Here is a 16,472-nt window from a genome sequence, read left to right as displayed (position 1 = left end):
CGCGGCCTCAAAAAAGTTTAGTTTTGGGGGGGAGGGGGACAGGGGGGGTCTGGTCACAGTGGGTCCCCCGCCGATGTCCCCACCCCATCCCCGTGTCCCCCCCTCTTTGTCCTTGTCCCCCCCCATCCTTGTCCCGGTGTCCCCCCCATCCTTGTGCCCCCCCCCCCCCAATGTCCCTGTCCTCGATGTCCCCATTGGGGTTGTCCCCATCCCGATGTCCCCCCCACAATGTCCCCACCCTGATGTCCTTGTCCCGATGTCCCCATCCCCGTGTCCCCATCCCCATGTGATCCCAGTGTCCTTGTCCCAATGTCCCCACCCTGATGTCCCCATCCCAATGTCCTTGTCCCTATGTCCTTGTCCCAGTGTCCCCAACCCAATGTCATCCCGATGTCCCCATCCCAATGTTCCCATGTCCCCATCCCAGTGTCCCCATCCTGATGTCATCCCGATGCCCTTGTCCTGATGTCCTTGTCCCCGTGTCCCCACCCTGATGTCCCCACCCTGTCGTGGTTTAACCCGGCCGGCAGCTAAACACCACGCAGCCGTTCGCTCAGCCTCCCCCCTCCCTCTCTGGGACGGGGGAGAGAAATGCAAAGTGAAGCCCGTGAGTTGAGATAAAGACAGTTTAATAAGACAGGAAAATAATAATAACAAAAATAACAATAACAATAAGAATAATACAATGGTGATAATAGGAAAGTAATAATCATACGTACAAACAAGTGATGCACAATGCAATTGCTCACCACTCGCTGACCGATGCCCAGCCTCACCCCGAGCAGTCTGGCCCCCTCCCCCCGGCTAGCCACCCCTATCTATTGTTTAGCATGACCCCAGATGGGATGGAATACCCCTTTGGCTAGTTTGGGTCCCCTGTCCTGGCTCTGTCCCCTCCCAGCTCTTACTGCACCCCCAGCCTGCCCGTTGGCAGGACAGAGCAAAAGGCTGAGATGTCCTTGGCTTGGTGTAAGCACTGCTCTGCGACAATTAAAGCATCGGGGTGTTCTCAGCACTCTGCTCATCCCAAGCCAAATCACAGCATTCCACCAGCTCCTAGGAAGAAAATTAATTCTGTTCTAACTGAAACCAGGACACCTCTCACCCCTTATTCCATACCATTTCTGTCATGCTCAGGTTACACTCTTTTCCATACATTCTAATTAGTCACCTGTAGTAGTCATGGTAGTGATAACATACAGTATTATATAATAATTCACGTGGTACAATTCAATTCATGGGCTATTCTCACCCAGTAGTAAATCTCCTTGAGGTACACACCGCACCTCTCCGTTCTTTTGCATCACCCACCAAGTGTATCCAGGTCCCTGAGCGAAAACAATTCCACGAAGAGGTTTGCCTTTTCCTGAGGCAGGAGTAGCCCAGACTGTTTTACCCAGCGTATTTCTTACATGCGCTACAGGAACTTTATCCCCATCTACAGTACGTAACAGGTTGGATTGGGCAGGTCCCGCTCGGTTGGCAGATCCCCTAGTATTGACTAACCAGGTGGCCTTTGCCAAATGCGTATCCCAGTTTTTGAACGTCCCAGCGCCCATTGCTTTCAAGGTAGTCTTTAACAGGCCATTGTATCGTTCAACTTTCCCGGAGGCTGGTGCATGATAGGGGATGTGATACACCCATTCAATACCATGCTCTTTGGCCCAAGTGTCTATAAGGTTGTTTCGGAAGTGAGTCCCTGTTGCGTTAAAGGGGTGTAGCTGATTAACCGTTACGGGTCCGGTTGGGTTCAGAGTACTGAATCAGTCGGACATTCACCAAAAACGCATTAACAGTCTGGGGGTCCGTTCGGACATTCACCAAAAACGTCATAACCGTCTGGGGGTCCGCTCAGACATTCACCAAAAACGTACTAACCACCTGGGGGTCCGCTCAGACATTCACCAAAAATGCATTAACCGTCTGGGGGTCTGGTTAGATTCAGAACACTGAACTATCACGGATAACCACCCTCACCCCAGTTGCATTAATGAGAGCTATCACAATGCAATCAAGTATGGTTTATTAGAGCAACAGATAATCAGGTTCTTTTGGATTGCCGGCGATAGTGACTATCTGCAAAAGCAAGCTAGTATGCATGAAATACACAGGTGTTATAGGTGTTACAGGTGTTCTAGGTGTTAAAAATGTTACAGGTGTGTTAGATGTTATAGATGTTACAGGTGTTCTAGGTGTTGTAGGTGTTTTATAGGTGTTCTAGGTGTTACAGATGTTACAGGTGTTATAGATGTTACAGATGTTATAGATGTTACAGGTGTTTACAGGTGTCACAGGTGCGCAGCCTAGAAATAAACACGTTAAAAGGATTAAAGACTCTATAGAGATTTATAAGCAAATATTCAGATCTCACCCAAAGGCGTCCCAATGGGGGGGGAAGAGAGGCTCAGCCCGTCGACTGATCCCAGGAGTCAGGAGGTCCTAAGGATGTTGTATGTCCTCGGGATGGTATCTCCCCTGACGATGGTATCTTCCCTAACATCCCCTCTCTCTTGGGCCAATTTATATTATTTTCTATCTGTTAGGTGGAGCTTGAGTGGCTCTAGTCAAGCATATCTTAGTTATGATTGGTGTAAAGTTTTCCCGTCTCCGTTTAAAGTAATAGGCTCCGAGAAATTCAGGGCGCATGCTCGGTGGGGGGTGGTCGCACCTTGGAGGCGGGTAGCTTTTGGGATGGAGGTGTGTTTTGGTATTATAATGATATTATAATGAGCAAAAAGTACACTAGGGTACAGCATTTGTCAAAAGATGACAGGTCTTTGGCTTAGGGTGGCAAAAAGTGCAGCTTTGTGCACAAGAACAATCGAGGCCCCACCTGATTACAGAGCCTAGCCGTGGTGTCTCCACTCCACTCCACGCTCCGTGGTGTTCCTTAGAGCTAGCACACCAAGTTTCCCCAGCGCGATAACATCTAAGGTTGGGAGCCTAGGGAACGCTCAGGTAATGCAGTTATGCCCTACCCTGAAAGCCTCTTCAATGCTGTACATTTTCCTTAAAAATGTGAATGTTAGTTTTATTTTCCTAGTTACTTCAGGCAATTACACCACAGACAGTGACAGCAGGGGGCAAGTTCTGTGCATCAGATGCCAAAGCTCCTACCCAGGCTCGTGACGGCTTTGCCTCTAGGTATTAGAGCCAGCCTGCACAAGGAGCCCAGCAACCCGTCTACTTTGAGTCAGACAGACTCAAGGCAGAACGCCCACCTCTGCCTTGTCCCTCTACAGAATTCTCTTGAAGTCCAGCTAATGAACACCACGAGAGCAAAACTACGACGAGGGGAGAGAATTAACTCCGTGGCACTGAGTGAATTAACTTACTGAATTAACTACGTGGCACCAGCCCAGGCTTCTCCTGCGTGCACTTTGCTCCGTTTCCGTCTGTTCCTCAGGGGAGCTTCAAGGCGGAGGAGGCTCCTGGGGCTCCAACTCTGACGCTTGGTGCTGCGGTCGCGCCGGTTCGCGCCCAGCAAGGTCCTGCAGAGAAAGCTCCGCTTGGAGATGCACAGGGTGTTTCAGGAAGGCGCCGTGGTTGCCCTCCGAAGCTCTGGGGAAGGAGAAGAGATTCCCCAAACTCAACATATTTCCAGCTCCAGAGAGCCTCAAGCACTATTGCATGCCCACTTTAAACTCCACCAGCAGCCAACACACAGCCAGTCACTGCCTAATGGCAGCCCAACCAAGCCACCCGTCAGCATGTGCTCATGGAACGTGAAGATGCTCGGAAAGACCAAGATTCTAATTAAAGGTGTGTTAATGTGAAGAAAACGAAGAGAAATGGAGCAGATGCTGCATATTCCTCGTGGGTAGTTATGTTTCTGTGTGACGGTAGTGGAGCTGAGTATCTGCGAGCAGAATCAGTGCGTAATTTAGGTTGGAAAGGATTTTGGAATTCCCCAAACGGTGGCTTTTTCACGCATTTTCGCGTGAAATATGCATTCGGCGTGGTACATGCTCATGGAGCGATTTGGAAAGAATGTGGATTGCTGACCGCTCAGGGAAAACAGATAAAACATGCTGAAGAAATTTTAAAATTGTTACAGGCAGTAAAACAACCAGAAAAGATAGCTGTCATGCATTGTGGAGGACACCAAAATTGCCGATTTTGAAATTGGAAATGGATTGGCAGATCAGGAGGCTAAGCGGGCAGCTGAAATAACGGAGGTGAAGGCATTGTCTTTGATGCCAGACTGTAAAATCCAAACTATATCCAAATTATACCAAAGAAGACTTAAAATTAATTGAAGATTTGAAAGGTAAAATGAAACCAGATGGATGGGTATATGTAAAAGATAACCGCGTAATAATACCCTCTAATTTGACATGGCCCAGAGTTCTTACAGAACACAATAAAACACATTGGGGAGCTGACACATTGCATAAGAGCCGGAGTCAGACATTAGTGGGACAAAATTTATATACAACAATAAAAGAAGTAACTCAGCACTGTAACATTTGTTTACACAATAACCCCAATACCAAGAAGAGAATAAAATTTGGAATAATCGGTAAAGGAAATTATCCGGGGCAACAGTGGCAAATTGATTTTTCAGAACTCCCTAGAAAAGGGGGGTATCGTTATTTACTGGTTCTGACTGACACATTTTCAGGAAGGCCCGAAGCCTTTCCCTGTCGAACAAACAAAGCAAGAGAAGTGGTTAAAGTCTTGTTAAATGAAATAATGCCGTGCTTTGGGATTCTAGTAGCAATGTCTTCTGATAGTTTCACAGTTTTGTGCGCAAGTGGTACAACAGATTAGTAAGATTCTAAAGATGGATTGGCAACTGCATACTCCTTATAGACCGCAGGCAAGTGGACAGGTAGAAAAAACAAACCATTTAATTAAACAACAAACAGCTAAAATTGGACAAGAAGCTAATTTCTCCTGGCCTCAATCCCTGCCTTTAGCATTACTTAGAATCAGAGTTAAACCTAGAATAAAAGGGAATATGAGCCCCTTTGAAATCTTATATGGAAGGCCGTATCAATTTCTATTTAGTGGAGAGGACTTAACGCAGTTGGGATCAGAATATTTATATGCTTATATAACTGAACTTCAGAAACAATTATATAAAGTACATACGTTTGTTTTAGGGACCAGGGCTAGAGGGTTGGATCACCCAATCCACGCCTTTAAGCTCGGGGATTTTAAATATATATATATATATTTATATATTTATATATATATATATATATATATATACACACATATATATATATAAAGACTTTATATATATAAAGACTTTTTCAGGACAACCCCTAGAGGAAAACCGGAAGGAAAGTGGACGGGACCATACCAGGTATTGCTGACAACACACACCGCCATTAAGATTAAGGAGCAAGCAGCTTGGATCCACCATTCAAGGGTGAAGAAGGCCCCGGCGAGGATATGGACCACCACTCCAATTGGACCAACAAAATTACAGTTTTCCAGATCCTAATGATTCTCGGTCACTCTTGTCCCATGTTGTGGGGTCCCACTTGTAATACGCAATAAATGTTTGTTCATTGTCTTTTGTATTATAAAAACAAGGAGTTCTGTTTGAGGAGCGGGAGTTGCAAAAGCTTCCTGCTGAAGTAAGGAGCTGTCTAATACGTGGCTAGACACTATGAAAATTCCTTTGCTTAATGTAACAAAAAAAGAGAACCCCCTCCCCTTCTCTCCTTCAGCATCTCAGTTGCCTCTTTTGTTCAAAGACACTGCTGCAAAGCTCATGTAACCATCTCCTGATAAGTTGCTAAAGTAGCGTATCAACATCCTGCCTTCCTGTCTCATGCTGGGCCAACATGACCAAAAAAAAAACAAAAAAGAAGTTGAACCACAACGCCGAGGAAGACTACGGCCTTCATCTTCACGACCACCAGAGGGACAGAGACGACCCCCTAGCAACAGTGCGCGCAGTCGCAGAACATACCAGGATGTGCTGCGTAATCCCGGAATTACCAAGATAGAAAAAGGGACCCTGGTGGGGGTGAGGTCCGCGCCGTTGGCGGAGCCGAGACTCCCCGGCTGCCCAGCGCTGTTTTGCTTGCTGTTGCTTTCTCAGTAAATTCCTTTCTGTTATTAATGCAATGCTCTCTGAAAATTAATTAAGGGGGCAACTTATAACGCCACCCACGGGATGCAGTCCTCGATGAAGTGATCCGGTGTGGGCTTCCCACAGGCAGCAGCTCTTCCAGAACTGTACCACGGGGTCCATCCCTCAGGAGCAGACTGCTCCAACCTGGCTCCCCCACGGGCAGCAGCTCCTGCCAGACCCCCTGCTCCTGCGTGGGCTCCTCTCCACGGGCTACAGGTCCGGCCCGGAATCTGCTCGGGCAGGGGTCTGCCACAGGCCGCAGCCTCCGTCGCTGCAGGGCCACCTGCTCCCCCGTGCTACTCCATGGGCCGCAGGGGGACAGCCTGCTTCACCACGGGCCTCACCACAGGCCGCAGGGGACTTCTGCTCCATGCCTGGAGCACCTCTCCCCCTCCCTCTTCACTGCCCTTGGCGCCTGCAAGGCTCTTCCTCGCTCCTCTCACTCTCGCAGCTGCTGTGTGGCGCAGCGGTTTTTTCCCTGTCTTAAACCTGCTCTCACAGAGGCGCAGAACAACATCGCTTAGTGGCTCAGCTCCGCGAAACAGCGGGGCCCTTCCCAACCACGGGGCAGCTCCCAGCCCCTGCTCACAGCAACCACCCCTCTGGCCCCCTGCTACCAACCCCTTGCCACGTGAACCCACGCCCCCCTCCCACCGGATTGGTCCGATCCTGCATGAGCCCCGCCCCTCCTCGGGGGCCACGCCCCCTGCCGCGGGGCTCTGGCTCCGCGCTCCAAGCACAAGCCCCGCCCCTTCTCCCCTCTCCCGACCAATCGCAGCGCTTCCAGGCAGGGGAGGGGCCGCGCTCGGTGGCAATAAAGGGGCTTTTCCCAAGGGGGGGCGGCCATGTTGGTGACGGAGCCTGGGAGAGCGGTGAGGTTTGGGGACCCTTGGGGGGAGGCTGAAGGGGCCCCAGGGGTGTTGGGGGGAGGACCTGAGGGGGTGGGGGAGGGCTGGGGGGGTCTGGAGGCGTTTGTGGGGCAGTCTAGGGTCCCTTGGGGGGTTTGGAGGGGCTTTGGGAGGGGTGCTGAAGATGTCTGGGGGTCCCTGAGAGGTTGCCGGGGGGGGCTGGGTGATTTGGGGGGACCTGGGAGGGTTCTGGGGAATCCTGGGAGGGGGTTGTAGTGGTCCTGGAGGCGTTTGGGGGGCAGTCCAGGGGCCTTTGGGGGGGTTGGAGGAGCCACGGGGGGATTCGAGAGGGTCCTGGGGATGGTTTGGGGACACCGAGAGGTTGGGGGGGGGCTGGGTTTTTTGGGGGGGTGCCTGAAGGGGCCCTAGAAGGAGTTGGGGAGGTCCTGGGGGTGTTTAGGGGCGCACTGGAAGTGTTTGGATGGGTGTCCAGGGGGTGTTTGGGGGGAGCCCTGAGGGGTTTTGGATGGGGGTCCCTGGGGGTGTTTGGGGGGTACCTTTTTGGGGTCCCCAGGCTCCGGAGGCGCCTCAGGCTTCCCGCCCTCGCTGAGGCGGCAGCTCTCAGCCAATCAAGGTGCGGCTGCTGCCCGCCCCGCTTCCTGAGTGGCTGCCACTGCCCGCCTCCAGCCATCACCAGCCAATCAGGGGCGAGGGTTTTCCCGCCCACTGCCCCCTCCGCCGCTTTCCCTCCTCTCCCCAATGGCGGCGCTCACGGGCCGCGGCTGAGGCGTTGGAGACCCGCCGCCGCCTCGGGCACGTGTCGCAGCCCTGCTGCAGCCTCCCCGGCCCGCCCACTACCCCGTTTTCACCCCTTTTTCGCGTTTTTCTCTCGGTTTTCTTCTTCTCTTCGGTTGTGGGGCCCGGGGGGCAGCGCTGTGAGCAGAGGCGTCCCCTCACGGGGGCTTTCCCCACACGCGCGGCCGCCATGTTGAGGCCAGAGAGGTGCCGCTGGTTTGCATTTGTATTCTCCTTTACAGTTACCCTCCCCCAGAAATAACTGCGGGGGTGGTCTCTGGCTGAGGGGGGGGCGCTAGAACGCATGCAGAAGGCACCGTTTGGGGAATTGCAAACCTCTGAAAACCCGAATCTGCTGGGTTTGGTCCTGAGCCGCAGGCTGTGGTGCCTGGCTAAGCCGCATTTGTCGTTTTGGGGAGTGAAAAGCTGAGAAAGGCAGAGAGGGAGCGGGTGCAAAAGGAGGTCACCTTGTGCTTAGGGTGGTTTTCTTCGCTTTTGCTTGTCCTGGGTTATTTGTGGCTGCGTTTGCCGGCTGCCACAGCTGCTCGTCCGTGTGCTCCTGCAGGGCAGCCCCAGCCTTGGGGAGCCAAAAGTTGTGATTCTGGGGGCGGAAAACAGAAAGCAAAAGCTGGCTGTGCCATTTCCAGCCCTCCGTGTCCATACCCAGCACCAGCTCTTCTGTAGCTTTTCCCAGTCAGCAATGAGTGGAGAAGCCCTTTCTTGACCCGTTTTGCCTCCACTGAACAGGGCTTTGCTTGGCAGTAGGAATACGTAGAGAAATGTTCAGGATGTGCAACCATTTTCCCTAGAAGGGATAGGGGGGTGGGGGAGATTTCCACGTGCTGCTGGTGGCGTCGGTGTCTTTGCGCCTGGGTTGGCAGTGACGCTGGGGTTAAAAAGCGATGTTGAAGAAGTGCAGCAGGTGAGAGGCGTGTGCTGTGTTGTGTGATTTTGAGGGGAAAAACTTCCCGAAAGCCCAGCACATGGCTGGATCTGCCCTCATGCTGCTGATGGGCTCCCTGGGGGCAGTGGGGACCTTCTCTGGGTGCTGGGGGTCCCTGGGGACAGCAGGAGCCCTGGGTGGTGGTGGCAGGACGTGGTGTCTGCCCCAGACCATCGGTGAGTGTCCTGAGGTCCCTGTCCCCGGTGTCCCAGCCCACCTGGGTCCCTGGAGGGCTGCACTGCCCTCGTGTGTCAGCAGTTTGGGGTCCCCCAACTGGGAGGTGCTGGGGGAAGCTGTGGTCGATGGAGCCGTTGGGGTGGGTGACACAGCTCTGCTGTGGCCAGGCAGGGTGACGGCGTCGCCAGCGTCACCAGGCGCTGGTCCCCCCTCAGCTGTGCTCCCAGACACCTCCCAGCCCGGAGGTCCCTGCGTTCGGGTTCTGGTTTAGGGTTAGGGCAGAGGTTAGTGCTAGGGGTAGTGGTTTGGGAAAGGGGTTGAGGGGCAAAGTTCTGGGTTGGGGATTATGGTTTGTGACTATTTCTTCAGGATTTCGAGTTGGAGTGCAAGAATACGGGTTAAGTTTGGGGTTTATGCATGGGGTTAAGGGTTCGGGTGAAAGGCTCGAGTTCTGTTTTGGCATTGAGGGATGGCAGGTATCCTGAGGGGAGGGGTTAGAAGGTGTAGGACTGGGTTTTGGGTTGAGATTCTGGATAGGGCTTCCTGTTGGTGGTTAAGGTTTCTGGTTTGGGTTTAGGCATGTGGTTTGGATTTGGGGTTGTTATTTTGAGTTTGGGTTAGCAGTTAGGGTTGAGGAAAGGTAGGGCCTGGGACAGTTAAGAACGAAAGGTGACGGGTGAGCTCATAGAAGGAAGCATTCTGGCACTGGAGCCACGGCCCCAGCGCTGGCGAACTTGATACGGAGCCATTTTGCGCCCTCTGCCCCCCAGGGGAAATCTTAGGTTGACTTTTTAAATGTTTTGCAGCCTGGAAGTTGTCCCCAGAAGGTAGACACGCGCACACCCCCCCAAAAGGAGATGCCCATCTCCTCTGTGGTGCTGAGGCAGCAGCACGTGGAGAGCAAGGGACTGGGCTCCGGTCCTCCAGCGATGGTTCAGGTAAGCCAGCTCTAAACACCCCTTTCCTATTTCCTAGAGGAAAGTGCCTATTTCGTCCTTTCTTCTCTCCCATCGCTTGGTGTCTGAGCAAATTGCTCCCGCTCTGCTCTCCCAAAGTGGCCAGCAGTGAGAAGAGGAGGTAGGGAGGTCTGAGAGGGTGTCAAGACGAGAACGTCCTTGCTCCATCTCTCCGAGCAGGGAAGCACCAGGACGAGGCAGGAGGGGAGGGGGCACTGCCACGGCAGAAGGGGAGAAGCCAGCACAGAGGAAGAGCTTTTCCAGGAGAACTGAGGGGGGAGAAACAGAGCTCCTCCACCAGCTGCTCCTCCCCTGCACCCAGAGGTGCTTGAGAGAGCCTTCCGCCACTGGGATGAGGATTTGGGGGGAGTCGAGGCAAAATGATGACAGTAGGCCTCAGGGGGAGCATTAAGAAAGCTGCTGGTGAAATAGGGAAGGAAAAGATTTGTGCCCTCAACTCTGCCACTTCCCTCGGGGCTGATGAGTAAAAAGCACTCATCAGAAAGGGTGCAGAGGGCTGCAAAAACACAGTCAGGAAACAGAACAAAAAGAAATAGGAGCAGGTCCGGGGAACAAAAGACAGAGAGAAATGTCAAGGGAAGACGGAAAGCTAAGCAAGGTTAGAGGGTTAGCAGCAAACGGTAGCTGATTCTTTGCTGTGCTGGGAGTTTCAGACGCGGGGCTCAGGGGCAGAAGCATTCAGTACTTGGACTAAGCCGACCATCAAAGCCTGTAATTTGCCATCAAAAGCCACCAATGAGCATTTACCCAAACAAGGCTAGCCATCAAAAGTTGAAATTCTCGAGCAATAGAATCCCCCTCAAACCCAAGTGAGTCTTAAGTGCCGCAACTGCAGTACGGAATTTTACTTTACAAGCAGAAGCACTTTGAAAAATCATTTTAATTGGCAGGTTCCGTTGTGAAAGCGCAGCCCAGCAGGATGGAAATGGTGCTCTCTTTTTCTCCCCAGCTGCCGTCGCATCCTCTCCTTTCCCCTCCAGGGATGTGCAGGTTTTCTCCACGTTGCTCTGAGGGCAGCTTCCCAGCTCTTGTCCCAGCAAGGGGAGGTTCCTGGCCATGGAGGCCGTGGAGAAGGTCCCTCAGCTGGAATCATCCCTGTGATGGTCCCTGTCCCAGCGCAAGTTTGGGCTGATTGCAGTGCCACGGCTGGAAAATCTTCATGCTCATGGTGGACAGACGAGGAGTTGGTCGTCTCTGGCAAGAGGTCGTTGCGTTTTCCTCCAGTATCTCGTAGTCTGCTGTCAGATGGATTTCTGTGAAGGGAGTGAGACTCTGAGCAAAAACTGCTACAGGTTTTTGGGGCTCTTTGCCCACACGCGGACCCCGTGGATGGCTTCAGGTCCCGCCGTTTCCCTCCCTCTGCTCACCCCATCCCCAGACCTGGCCAGCAGCAGGGTTCAGCTCTGCCAGGCCCACCCACAAAGCCCCTCTCTTCCCACCCGGCCTGGAAACCAGCACCCAGCTGCAAACACACACTGTCCTCTCGGGCCAAGAGCAGCCTCCTGCTTTGTTAGGCCTTCTAAATGCTGCCAAATAACGTGTGTCTGCATGTGTGTGCCTGGTGTGTCTGCGTGGCAACAGAAGGGAACTGGAGGGACTTGAGGCTAGCCATGGAGGAGCCCAAGGTTCTGCTTGGATCGAGCCAACCCCCGGCTCAAAACTGAGATCTCGTTGGAGAGGCCCCGCTGTCCCCAGAACTACTTGCCTCCAAGGCTTGAGCCCCCAAAGGAACAGGGATGTGGATCACGCACCTGTTTTGCCGCCTCTGACGGCGTTCTTGCAGCTCCGGGCAATCAAAGCTCGGCTCACTGTGGACTGGGCCGCAGCGTCGAGAGCCTGGGTTTGAGCTTTGGCTTTTGGCAATTGATAGAGCCGGCCCCTTGGTCTGTCCGGGTCCCAGACACAGAGGTGTTGGTGGGCTCCTTGGGCGGTCTGGCCGTAATAGGATAAGGGCGCCGCTCCACGTACAAAGCTTTGACATGCGACATTTTGCGCTTCTTGGGCAAACTGGGTCTAATAGGCAACGGCGTAGAGGACCCGAGTTGGAGATTTGGTGGTTGCAGATGCTCAGAGCCGGCCCCCTGGTCTGTCTGTGTCTGAGAAGTAGAGGGGTCGCTGGACTCCTTGGGCAGGCTTGCTCTACTAGCTACAGGCAGCGGTGTTGAGAGCCTGGGTTTGAGCTCTGGTTGTTCTAATTGCACAGAGCTGGCCCCCTGGTTCGTCGGTGTTCCACAAATACAGGTGTCGCTGGGCCCCCTGGGCGGTCTGGCTCTAATAGGATAAGGGCACAGCTCCACATACAAAGGTTTGAACCTTGGCATTTTGTACGTCTTGGGCGGACTTGTTCTACTAGGTGTAGGCATTCGCGGAGAGGGCCCAAATTGGAGCTTTGGTCGTGGCTGAATCTCGAAGCTGGCCCACTTGTCCGCCGCTGTCTGAGAAGTAGAGGGCTCGCTGGGCTCCTTCAGCAGGCTTGCTTTCTTACCTACAGGCAGCGGCGCTGAGAGCCTGGGTTTGAGCTCTGGCGGCTGAGGATGCACAGAGCTGGCCTCCTGGTCCGTCTCTGTCCCAGTAGTAGAGGGCTCGCTGGGCTCCTTCAGCAGGCTGGCGTTCTTAGCTACAGGCAACGGCGTCGGGATGCTGGGTTTGAGCTTTGGTGGTTGCATATGCTCTGAGCTGGCCCCCTGGTCCGTCGGTGTTCCACAAATACAGGTGTCGCTGGGCTCCCTGGGCGGTCTGGTTCTAATAGGATAAGGGCACAGCTCCACATACAGAGGTTTGAACTTTGGCATTTTGTACGTCTTGGGCGGACTTGTTCTACTAGGTGTAGGCATTCGCGGAGAGGGCCCGAATTGGAGCTTTGGTCGTGGCTGAATCTCGAAGCTGGCCCACTTGTCCGCCGCTGTCTGAGAAGTAGAGGGGTCGCTGGGCTCCTTCAGCAGGCTGGCTTTCTTAGCTACAGGCAACGGCGTAGAGGGCCTGGGTAGGAGCTTTGGTTTTTGACATTGCGCAGGTCTGGCCCCCTGGTCCTTCTGTGTGCCAGAAGTAGAGGGCTTGCAATTGGATGCCTCCATCTTTGGGCGGTCTGGAAGCACGGACCAGAACCTCCCAGCCCGTAACTTCGGCAGACTTTGGAAGCTGGAGCTCCTTCGCTGGAATCTGCCGCTGTCGTCGCTGGGCTCCTGAAGTATGCTGCCCTCCGATCTCGACAGGGACAGCATGGGCACGATGGGTGTTTCTAGCGGGCCTGGGGCTTTCTGAGATTTGGGGCGCTTCACTCGCTCCGTCACAGGCAGGGCTTCCAGGATGGGTACTGTCCTGACTTCAGGAGGGGCTTTTGCTGCTTTTTGGCCCTTGCTCTCCTGATGTTTTTCAGATTTTTCAGCCTTTTCCCAGCCCTGGTCTTGCACGTGCTCTTTGGGTGCTGTTTTGGGCTCTTGTTTGGATTTGCTCCTGGGCTCTGTTTTGGGCGCAGTTCCTTTCTGCAGCTGGTTGCGCAAATGCTCCGTTATGGCAGGAGGCAGCTTGGGCATCACCGGCAGCCTGCCGAAAGGACAAAGCCAAAAGAATTCATCCACCTGCACGACATCTTTGGGGCCCCATCTTGTACCCCTCCATGCAGCGCCCGTGGCTGCAGACCCCAAACAGAGGGGCCAGCCCTGAGAAGTGGGGGGCTCCTGGCAGCCTCCTCCCCCCTCCCGGAGCCTCCAGCCTCACCTCAACGAAGGCTCCTTCTTCTGCTGGGCCTTCCTGTTCCAGGGCTGCACTTTTTCTTGATAAATGATGTCCAAGGTGCCCGGGAAGGGTGGCAGTTCAGGCTGTTTCTCTGGAATCGGCAAGGAGAGATGTCAGAAGCACATTTCCATGTCTCTGCTGTACCCGGGACACGCCGGGTGCTGAGGCCTCCTCCTGCGCTGTCCCAGGGCCGCTGTGCTCCCCTCCCAGCCTCCATCTCCAGGGGCCTCGGCCCTCCTTGGCACCAGCCTCAGCCGGCTCAATCTTAGGCTGTGAGGTGGTTTGGGGGCCAAGTTCTGGGAGAGAGGAGCTGGGTACAGCCAATTTAGGGGTGTTTCGGATCCCCGACCTCCTGCAGCACCCAGGGCTGGGCACCTTGGGCACGTCACGCGCAGGGGCTCCATTTTGGAGGCCCGGAGACAAGAGGCTGTGCCGAGCTGGCATGAAGCTGTGGCACACGAGGAGCCAGCAGCCGCGTTGTATCTCTCACCTTGGCTGGAAGACGACAACACAGCCCGTTCCTTCTCCTGCCTGTCATCCCTGCGGGCCTTGAGACGCTCCCCGGGTGATAGGTGGGGCGCTTTGTCCATTTTAAAGCTGGCAAAAGAAGAGATCGGCGTGACCCAGGGCACCACCACTCCCCACGCTCACCCGCTCGCGGAGACATTTGGCAAGGAGCAAACGCTGCCGAGCCCGAGCAGCGGCCACAGCCGCAAACATACTCACTTGGGGAAGACGATGACACGGCCAGAGAAGGTCAGGGAGGCCACGGCTGACACCCGGGACACCACCATGTCCATCAGCTGGGGGACCTGCAGGGGAGGAGCAAGGAGATGGCAAATGTCCTCTGCCTGGCCTCCACTAGGTCCTGGAGGAGCCCAGGGCAGCGGGAGCCGGCAGGACCGCAGCTCTTGGCCACCCCAAGAGGCTGGCCAAGAGCTCCAACCCAAGAGGTCTTGGTGGGCCAAGGGCAAGCATTGCTGCTGCCCCCATGTGAGGCTGCCCAGGCCGTGGGGAGAACAAAACCCTCACCTTGAAAAGAGCCTTCTGAAGGCTCTCCTGTTCTGACAGGCTCTCCAAAAAGTCATAATAGAACTTGATTTGCACTCTCGTGCCTTCGATGACGAGCACCCCTACATCCCTCAGGACGAGGGCGATGTTCTCCCCCCTCCCCAGGCTGTGAGAGATGAGGGACGTGGTGCTTCGGATGCAGCTCTCCACCTTCTTCCAGGACATGGAGGCAGCTGCAGCCACCTCAGGGTATTGGAGGGGCTTCAGCTCCTTATGGCCTGGAAAACGACACGAGAGGGATGGAGTCGGTCACCAGCGGCCCTTCCCCGCGTTCCCCAGTGCTGCTCATGGCAGTCGTCACCCAGAAAGGCTTCGGTTTGGGACCTGCTCTGTGCAGGCAACGCTTTGCTTCTGAGAAGCACCTGAGATCCATGCAGCAAGGGATTCCTGCACCCTCTTACCTGGCAGGTACTCCTTGTCGGCTGTGAGGTTGTGGGCGACAACGAGGTTCCTGGCCAGGCGGAACGTGGGCCACTGCACCGTCAGGGACTTGTTCCCATCCTCGACCCGTTTGGAAACGACGTCAAAGCAGCCAAGAGTGGGAATTCGGACGCCCTGCAAGTGGCAGAGAACGGAAGGGCCGAAGGTTAAGGATCAGCTGGAGGCGGTCCCATCCGGGAACGGTGCTTCGGGCCCTGCTGTGCACTTCCCGCTGTTGGGAGCCAGGCTGAGGGGACCCAGGGGCTTCCAGCGACCGGGGTCAGCCCTGAGATGCCACACCGCCTACCAGAAGCAACACCGCGCTTGTGCGATACCTATTGGTCTCTTGGTGGGGCCTTTTGGGGTGAGTTTCCTGCTTTTGGGGTGGGGAACAAGGGCGACGTAGGGGCCAACCCACCTGGCGCTGCTGGAGGTGCTCCCGGATGTAGGCTGACACTGCATCCCAGACAGATGATCGCTCTGGAAGGCAAAGAAAATCAGGTCCCGTGCTGCTTCTGGTGGCTGCCAGCCTTCCAGCACCCCCACCCCCGCGTTTTGGTGGCAGAGGAAAAAAGCCGTCACATCTCCGTCCCCAAACGCAGACCCCCCCCCGAGTTGACCACGGAGCCAGGTCCTCCCCACAGAAAGCCCCAGACGGGGGTCAGCCACGCTCCTGTAGTGCTGGGGGTGCTCGCACCTTGGTCAGTGACGCCTCGTATCGCGGGGACGTGCTCCATCGCACTGCTCTCCCAACAGTCTAATGCGGTACGCCTCGTGCGAGCAGCTTGCTCCTTGCTGGCATCAGCCATCTTTGAGCTCATCCTGCCCGAACGTCTCGGTACCTCTGGTGCAGGACCCGTCGCGCAGCCCCTTTTATATGGTCCTGCCACTGTGACGTATGTGTCATTGCATTGTGACATCACAGTGACGCGGGCAGTGCTGGCTGTTGCCCACGGTGACGCCGGCACCAACAGGCTGCTGCCTGCCCAAGCACCTCTGTGCTGGGGGGAGGACATCAACGTATCACAGGTAATTGTAGAAATCGTAGAATCGTAAGAATTGTAGAAACTGGGATTGTAGAATTGTAGGAATTAGAATGATAGGACTGTAGAAATCAGAAAAGGATAATGGAAATGGAATCACAGAATGTCCCAAGTTGGAAGGGACCCATAAGGATCATCAAGTCCAACTCCGCACCTGGCACCGCACAGGTCTACCCAAAAATGTAGACCCTGTGACTAAGTGCACAGTGCAATGGCTTCTTACATTCAGACAGGCTCAGTGCAGTGACTGTGTCCCTGGGGAGCCTGTTCCAGTGTGTGACCACCCTCTCGGTGAAGAACCTCTTCCTGATGTCCAGCCCAAACCTCCCCTGCCTCAGCTTAGCACCATTTGCACCATTTTTGGGATCT

At 54.6% G+C, this 16,472-nt stretch overlaps 1 protein-coding gene across 1 annotated transcript; it reads right to left on the bottom strand.

Moving 5' to 3' along the window:
• Positions 1–14,291: 14,291 nt before the first annotated feature.
• LOC140001125 (coiled-coil domain-containing protein 81-like) lies at positions 14,292–16,093 on the bottom strand. The gene is made up of 5 exons (XM_072032309.1): positions 15,758–16,093; positions 15,479–15,540; positions 15,042–15,195; positions 14,602–14,858; positions 14,292–14,381 (listed from the first exon to the last, which is right to left on the bottom strand). Exons 1-5 carry the CDS (start codon positions 16,074–16,076, stop codon positions 14,292–14,294), a joined length of 882 nt encoding a protein of 293 aa, XP_071888410.1. The 5' UTR covers positions 16,077–16,093.
• Between the last annotated feature and the right edge of the window lie 379 nt (positions 16,094–16,472).

This window comes from Anas platyrhynchos, chromosome 37 (genome assembly GCF_047663525.1).
Source record: "Anas platyrhynchos isolate ZD024472 breed Pekin duck chromosome 37, IASCAAS_PekinDuck_T2T, whole genome shotgun sequence".
Lineage (NCBI taxonomy): Eukaryota > Metazoa > Chordata > Aves > Anseriformes > Anatidae > Anas > Anas platyrhynchos.
The sequence above is the reverse complement of the archived record's forward strand: the minus strand, read 5'-3'. Positions and strand labels throughout refer to the sequence as shown.